Consider the following 8,702-nt stretch of genomic DNA (forward strand, 5'->3'; position numbering starts at 1 on the left):
CAGATCCGAACCCCCGAGCAAGTGAACGGAAGAGCTTTCGCTCCCTTTATGAGACGTGCAGGTGGAGAAATGACCAATCAGAGGGCAAGAAGAGCTTCTACCTGAGCAGGTATCACCTAAGTGAAGAGCACCTGTGTGCGCAGTCTCTCGAACCCCTCTCGCCACAAACATCTCGTCAATTACATAAAAAAAGAAAGAATATAAAACCAGGAAAAAACACATCGGTTATGGAGATCAGGGTCGTTTTAATGCTCGCTGTCACCTGCTGGAGCCTGTTGCGCGAGGCGCGTGGGGATAAGAAAGACATTTACAGGAAGGTTGTGGATTTGGTGGCTCCAGGTGAGAAGTTCCTCACTGAAGATGCGCTTCGCTCGGTTTTTGAAGGGCTGGAGAAACGTGTGCAGTGCCCCGGTGTGTCGTGTGAAAAGGTAAGATATGTTTGCGAGTTTTGGAGAGGTCGAGGTCCAGCGCGCGCCTGCTGTAGGGTCGTGCGCTACACCTGCGCGCGAAACAAACGACTCAGGAACGAGCGCTTTCAATTGAGCGTATCTGTCATATACAACAATGTTTATATATTAGACAATAATGCAAACGAGAAAAAAGTAGCCTATAGTGTATTTAACGCAAAAAAGTGAAGTAAATTGTGAAAGTTTGCGTATGTGGGTATAACGTTATAAAGCGAAAGCAATTTCCTAAAAGTGTTTTATTTAATAGTAAAACATAAAACACTTTTTAATTAAAGATTGTGACCAGTGACTTTTAATATGTTTTATGTAGTTTGTTTGATTTCACATTGCGGGTCGATTATTTATCAGCATAAGGACTCGGTTTAGTGCTAGTATTATTTGTAAAATAACAAATAGTAAAAACTATAGAAAAATCGCGGAATATATCAAATGAGTTATCTGAAACTGAAATTACAATTTCTGAACGGGGTAAGTTGTGACGCGTTTTAACCCAAATATAGCATTTAAAAAAACAAACGTATTTCTTTTGTCTAAAGCCATTACATTTTACATTACATTTTTCCAGGAAAAAGGATCACAGTTAATTCACACAGAAACAGTTTTGTAAATAATACACTATTATTTGACATCAGAAATGTGACAAATGTCCTAAATTAATTTTATGTCATAAAAACACTTTAACTTTCTGTTGAAAGATGTATCATATAAGTGAACCTTTTCTAAGAGTTTCATTGCCTTCACCTTACGGCTATTACATATATCACAATACATATAACTTCCTCCTTAAAGGTTTCTGTTTAATAATAAAAATAAAATGCATAACATATAGGCCGTAATTCATCATTTAACAAGTATAAGTGCTCTGTATGTAGAATGGATTTTTACTTATTTCCTTGTAATACCATGGTAATCTTTTACTTCCTTTTTTGACTTTTGTAAACACAATAAATGAATGTTTGAAATAAATAAAAAAACAGGTTTAAACATGAACTCAAACATTTCTCGTTAATTTCTTCTGTCATGAGCGTTAAAAGAGCTCAATCTCTGAGCAATAAAGTTTTCCTCTAGAGTAAAGTTATTAATAGGTTTAACGTATGTGAATGTGACACAACGGATCTCTCTCTCTCTCTCTCTCTCTCTCTCTCTCTCTCTCTCTCTCTCTCTCTGTGTAGTGTCTGTCTGTGTCAGGTGTGTCTCAGCTCTTGAGGAACTACAGTAGTTCAGATGGTCTACAGATGGAGGAGTTCTTCACGACTGCCGCTGGTTTCTGTCTGTTTCTGAGCTCTCCAGAGGACACCTGCGGGGTCATACGTGAGGGCCGATGGGGTGCCGAAACCCAACACTTCATTGAATCAATCTTAGGCCACGGTCACCGTGACAACAACATCAGCACCAGCCATCCTCCACGTGACAGTGTCACAGAATATGAGGGTTTGGAGCGAGTGTTTCTGGATATCGAGAAACACTATCAGCCCGACGCTCATGAGGTCAGTGTCTTTTGTGTTTGGAGTAAAACCGTTTTGTTGATATTTAGGGTTTGTGAATAAAACAAACTGTGTTTTCAGCCCTGTCTCTCGCTGAACGACATTCTGGAGGAGAGCAGCGATCATCACGGAGATCACACACACGTGGAGCTGGACGTCGTGTTTGGAAACATTCTTTATCATGTTCTGCGTGGAGACTGCGTGAGAGCTCATGTCCTGCCGGAGCGACAGTACTTTCTGGATTACATCTTCAACCGCTCAGAGAATCTCACCCTGCACGGTATGACTGTCCGACTCAATTCTGACCTTTTATGTTACCAAAGTCATGTGGTATTAACGATGTCATTCTTCCAGACTTTGAAAAGCTTCTGAGATCCCTGAACCTGGGTGGAGGGGAACACAACGACGGTCACGACCACCCTCAGACTGAACCCCACCGCAGTCATCCAGAGGGTCGCCGTAGCAACAGCAGCTGGGATGCGGTAATCATTCATTCTGTCATCAGATCAAATGCCCTCGGCTCAATAAACTTTAGCAGATATCTTGACACATCATGTTTGAACCATATGAGGTGATGCTGCTGAGAAATGAAGCTTTATTATTGTTGAACATCACCCGACAGCATCCGAGCATCATCGAGGCGATCATATTTTCTGCTAATGCACAATCAAATTATTTTTGTGATTCTGTTTGGTGCAGAAGTGACACGCTAAATCTTCGCAATATTGGCCTTCAGCATGACATCTTTTCCAGTTGGGCATCATGGGAAATCTCAGCACGCTTCAGAAATCCACTCGTTTATCCGTGACGGTTGATGAAGAGAGCGATCGTCTGAGGCCTGTGACATGACGTGTTATGCTCGAATGATGATCAGAAAGAAATTAAGCCGTACATACGATGTCGTATCACATCCGTGGACTGAATCAGTCGTGGGGTTTTTGAGTGTTTCATGTGTGATTATGAAAGCAACAGCGCTGATGTGGTGTGAAATGTGTTGATGATTGGGTTTCTCATGCAGACGTGTTTCAGCCCTGAAGACCTGCTGAGAATCCACCACATCGACTCTTCAGCACTGACCAGAGGTCAGTTCACTCAGATCAGCCCTGCCCTGATTCAGCAGATGCTCAGCGGAAGCTGTTCTGAGATCAGTCCCAGTCCTGTGAGCCCTGTCTCTCTGAGCACCGCTGAACGTGAGTGAGCTCTTCAGACACCCTGATGTGTGTTTTACACCTCACTGCTTTTCTTGCGCTGTTCATTTATCCAAAAGCCCACGTGCAGTTTGTTTGGATTTATACTTTGGAAGTAATATTCATTTTGAAAACATTTGAAGACCTTGTGAGGTCTTAAAGTGGACCGAATTCTGTAAACATGAACAAAACACCATGGTTATTAAAACACTCCAATGTAAACAATTAACAATGACGATGAAAATAAATGGCTATCTTTATACAATATAAATGTAAATTATAAATATAAAAAATGAACATTGAAAAAAACTTTTTTTGAAAGAATTTATGGTCCAAGCTAATATAGTGCCTTTCAAATAATTGATAACATTTTGGTTTCATTCATAAATTACAGTTTAATGAAAAAATAAAAAAAATCTGATGAACACAGAGAAAGATATTTGGAAGAATGCTTATAACCAAACAGATTTGCCCCCCGATTGACTCCCATAGTAGGAAAAAATACTTTTTACATTTTTTTGGTTCTGTTGAACACAAAAGAAGATATTTTGAAGAATGTAGGACAGCAAACAGTTCTGGGGCACTTTTGACTACCATTGTATTTTTCCTACTATGGGAGTCAATGGGGGGCAAAATCTGTCTGGTTATAAGCATTCTTCCAAATATCTTTCTCTGTGTTCATCAGAACAAAGAAATGTATTCAGATTTGGAACAACTCGAAGGTGAGGAAATGATGACAGAATTGTCATTTTGTGTGGTGAACTGTCCCTTTAACTCTCGTGTGGTGTTTGGGTGTGTCGGATCTGTTTTTCAATGTTTACTAAATAAGATGATGCTCATTTTTCTAACTCTGACATTTATATTTATTCAAGATCAAAAGATGTTTGAAATGATGTGTTGTGTTCAGGTTATGGATACGCCACTCTGGCCAATCTCCTCATCTGTCTGATGGCCATGTTTGGGATCGTGGTGTTGTTGTTCACGGCCTGTACTCAAGTGTTTGAGTTGTGTATTCAGTTCTGCATCAGTCTGGCTGTGGGCTCGCTGACGGGTGACGCGCTGCTGCATCTTCTGCCTGCGGTGAGCAAAACTCTTCATTTGTATAACGAGAATTCAACGCAGTTCCAGAACTGAAGCTATACCAGACAAGTCATGAAATGTGTTTGACAAAATTTGCTTGTTTTGTAAAATATAAAATAAAAGTCCTCAAATCCTACATTTTTTTTTATTTTATAAGAAATGTAGGAATTATTGTTAGTATATCTATTGTTTATATCTTGTTTATTTTGAAAGAGATGACATCAGTTGTGACCACATATGTGTTGGTGAAGCATAAGACTTGGGTTTAGTTTGTTTTCAATTGTTCATTTTATATCACTTGGCTTGTAATCTTGTCAGTGTAGCTCACACCAGCATTGCCAAAACACAAATTAAACTTTAACTTAACTTAATCTTTGCGTTTACAGTTTTACATTCACACATGACCTCCATAACAAAACACTAAAATAGCATCTGAGATATGTGTAATATCTTGTTGGCAGGACATTTCTGTTGTTCAATGATTTAACGGTCACACTGACCCCGGTACGACAGGCCTGGCACACGCTGTTTCGCTCAGGCTGGCGATCGAGTCAACGTCACCCGCTTTCCTTCATCCGTTTAGATCCGTGTCAACATAACTGCAGGCCTGTCAGCGCCCTAAAATCACAGGGTGTCTGAGAAGAAACACAAGAATGATTTCACAGCACATGGATGTTTTTTGAGTTCACTTCGTTGGGAAGGTTTGTGATGTGTGTCTGTTGTGTGTAGTTTTTGGGCCTTCACTTGCACGAACATGGAAGCAGTCTTGACCATTCAGAAGTCAACCTTGACTTTCTCTACAAACTCCTGGTGCTCATCGCAGGCGTCTATTTCTTCTATCTGATGGAGAGCATCTTCTCCATTGTTACTCGCAGAGAACATCACCATCACGATGGCGTGAGTAAATCATGCTGTACATCTCATTCAGATCTACAGTTTTCATTTGTTAAAGAAGCACCAAGACTTTTTTTCTTGAGATAAAAAGTTGAGAGCTGCTGATCTGGGATCTGGTTCATCGCAAACTCTTGCCTGATTCTGGTTGTAGGAGGAGTCTGACCTCCATCACTGTGACCACGGCAAAGTCCTGCAGATGTTCCAGCGAGAGAAACACAACAAAAACTCAATATCGCAGGTTGATCTGGTGAGACTTATTTGAGATCGTGCAGGATGTTATCAAATCGGAAAGCTACACCATAAAAGAAAAGCTAATTGAAAATATGAATAAAGCTGAAAACAAGACTTTGTTGGCATGTATACTATTCTTATCAACTTATTTTAGGGGTAAGTTAAAGGGCTAGTTCCCCCCAAAATAAAAATTCTGTCATCACTACATTGTTCTGTTAAACACGAAGAAAGATATTTGTAAGTATGTCAGCAATTTTCAGTTCTGGGACATCATCCACTACCATAGTAGGAAAAAAATGCTGTGTATGTTTTGTTCTGTTGAAGACAAAATGAGATATTTTGAAGAACTGAGGCAAACAAACCGTTCTGGGGCACTACTATGGCAGTCAATGATGTCCCAGAAGTGAAAATTGCTAACATTCTTCCAAATATCTTTGTCTGTGTTCATCAGATTTATACAGGTATGAAATGACATGAGGGTGAGTAAATGATGACAGCATTTTCATTTTGGGGTGAACTGTCCCTTAAAGGTTAGTGTTAGGACAGTATCATCCAGATTTGGCAAAATAAAATACCAAGAAAAAAATATTCAGAACACTTGTGTTAGTAGTTAACAGCAAAATTCACTAAAACTGGAGATGAATCATTGAAGATTGATCAATGTACATGTAAGATTATAGTGTAATGTTTAACTTTGAGTTTGTTTAAACAACACTTTTGTTCATTGTTCTTTCAGGTTGACACAGAAAAAAACGAGAAATCCTTCCTGGAACCTGTTGAGCGCAGAAGAGGTGAAATAAATCACTGCGTCATCACAGTAAATCTCACCTGACCCACTTCTAAATCCTGTTTTCACGGTCGTTCTCTCTGCAGAGCAGCGATTGCTTCCCTACATGATCACCTTTGGAGACGGCATTCATAACTTTGCTGACGGTTTGGCGCTCGGTGCCGCGTTCTCCGTGTCCTGGCGCTCGGGTCTGGCCACGTCTCTGGCCGTTCTGTGCCACGAGCTTCCACACGAGCTGGGTGAGTGACGTGACCTCCGTTTGTTCAGAGATAAACCGAGATCTCACTCACTAAAGCAGAAACACAAAGAGATTCTCAAATCTCAGAATTTCCCAGACCAGCAAAGACACTTTTGAACAACTGCAGCTCTGCGTTCTTAAAAATCAAGGTGCTTCATGATGCCATAGAAGAACCGTTTTTGTGTAAATGGTTCCGGTCATTTTTGACTTCTATCTCTTTTTCTACTCTATCTATATAAAAAAAACTTAGCCCTGTACACTGTAGTAGGCTTTGTGAGACATGTTTTATTGCACTTATGCTTTTTGTTTTCCCAATGTTGACCCAGTTGCTTCCACTGTTTACCTCATTTGTAAGTCACTTTGGATAAAAGCGTCTGCTAAATGACTTAATGTAAATGTAAATGTAAAGAACCTCTAACATCCAATGAACCTTTCTGTTTCACAACAAACAGTTTCTTCGTGGTAAAAAAGGTTCTTCAGATAAAGGTTAAAAGAGATGTTTCTTTAAAGAAACCAAGAAAGGTTCTTCTATGGCAGTTCCTCGTGCTTTCTGCACACACATGATATTTCCTTTATCAGCGTATAGCATTATGGGAAGGAGATCTGTCTTTTATGGTGATTTTATACTATTCTATAAAAAGATTAAAATAGTTACACACCTCTCTGTAAAAAGGGAAATGTAACGTCTGACGGAGTGTTTCAGAGTTCTGGATTTGTTCCTTCTCAATATCTTGTCAGATAATTCTTCTACATTTCTAGGAAACATGTAGGTCTTGTTGCTGTCTGTTGAGACATTAGCCGGGTGCGAATCATTTCAAAGTTTGCAAAAACAGGCTGAAAGTCTAATGTGAAATTGGTGCGTTTCCATCAAGTTCCTCGAGCGGATCATGGTGACCAACAGTAAATAAAAAAGATCTGGAAACCAGAAAGACACAATCAACGGTAACGGCCGCTTCGTCTTGTGCTGTAATGTTCGCTACGTCAGAATTTACTCGGAAAATGCGTTTCCATCCCCCATTATTCGCATGAACTGTTTTCCGCAAAAAAGAAAGACCACCTCAAGCGGCCATAAAACCTTTTTTTGCGAATTATTGGATTGATGGATAACTTTATTAATCCCCAAAGGGACATTTATATGTCACAGCAACACATACCATACAATTATAATACATATACATATATTATAAGTTAAAAAAAAAAAGAGCACACATAAAACCATATCAATTCCACAATACATTATGAATATTACAGACAACCTCTGCTTAATTAATGGTTTTTATTTTGAAATTTGGCGTATCCGTTGATCGTTTTTGATGCGAAACATCAAAATGCGCATAGAACCAGGGTGATGGAAACCCGGCTATTGATGAGATCTTGTTCGTGATTTTTCATCTGAGAACATCTCTGTGGTTTTGTTTCAGGTGATTTTGCGATCCTGTTGCACTGTGGGGTGCCTGTAAAGAAAGCTTTAATGCTGAACTTTGGCAGCGCTCTCACCTCTTTCATCGGACTGTACATCGCCCTGTCCGTCTCCACAGAAACCATCGCTACGGAGTGGATTTCGGCCGTCACTGCTGGACTCTTTCTGTATGTCGGTCTTGCAGACATGGTACGTGGAGAATCTCTCTGTCAACGGGTCGATTATTACGTTTATTGCTTTTTAAAGTTTATCTTCGTGGAAGAGATCTCAGATTTTTCTCAAAGCTTCTCTTTGTGTCTCGTGTCTAGTTGCCGTCTATGGTCCACGTGGACAGCCGGAGACCGTGGCTGATGTTTCTCCTGCAGAATTTGGGCCTTTTAAGCGGCTGGGGCATTTTGTTGCTCCTGTCTCTTTATGAAGATCAAATAGGGCTATAACATGTTTAGTTTTTTAAATGGTAGTTATTATAGCATGTAAAATATGTGCAATTGAGTTCCTGTGTGTTAGAATATTCAGAAATGACTTTTGGATCGTTTTAAAGGGACAGTTCACCCAAAAATTCTGTCATCATTTATTCACCCTCGAGTTGTTCTAAATCTGTATAAATTTCTTGGTTCTGATGAACACAGATAAAGATATTTAGAAGAATGCTTATATCCAAACAATTCTTTGACCCCATTGACTACCATAGTAGAAAAAATTACTTTATAATTTTTTAGTTCTGTTGAACACAGAAGAAGATATTTTGAAGAATGTAGGACAGCAACCCGTTCTTGACTACCATTGTTATTTTTCCTACTATGGGAGTCAAAGGGGTCCAAGAACTGTTTGGTTACAAGCATTCGTCCAAATATCTCTCTCCGTGTTCAACCAAACAAAGAAATGTATACAGGTTTGGAACAACTCGAGAGTAA

At 39.6% G+C, this 8,702-nt stretch overlaps 1 protein-coding gene across 1 annotated transcript; it reads left to right on the plus strand.

The window, feature by feature from the left end:
* Positions 1 to 227: 227 nt before the first annotated feature.
* slc39a4 (solute carrier family 39 member 4) lies at positions 228 to 8,281 on the plus strand. Its single transcript, XM_057354684.1, has 13 exons — positions 228 to 428; positions 1,640 to 1,954; positions 2,033 to 2,231; positions 2,306 to 2,522; positions 2,688 to 2,752; positions 2,968 to 3,141; positions 4,046 to 4,218; positions 4,948 to 5,115; positions 5,264 to 5,359; positions 6,080 to 6,134; positions 6,217 to 6,369; positions 7,790 to 7,977; positions 8,097 to 8,281. The coding sequence occupies exons 1-13, from the start codon at positions 228 to 230 to the stop codon at positions 8,223 to 8,225; spliced, it is 2,133 nt and encodes a 710-aa protein (XP_057210667.1). The 3' UTR covers positions 8,226 to 8,281.
* The last annotated feature ends 421 nt before the right edge of the window (positions 8,282 to 8,702 follow it).

Source organism: Triplophysa rosa, linkage group LG16 (genome assembly GCF_024868665.1).
Source record: "Triplophysa rosa linkage group LG16, Trosa_1v2, whole genome shotgun sequence".
In the NCBI taxonomy this organism is placed as follows: domain Eukaryota; kingdom Metazoa; phylum Chordata; class Actinopteri; order Cypriniformes; family Nemacheilidae; genus Triplophysa; species Triplophysa rosa.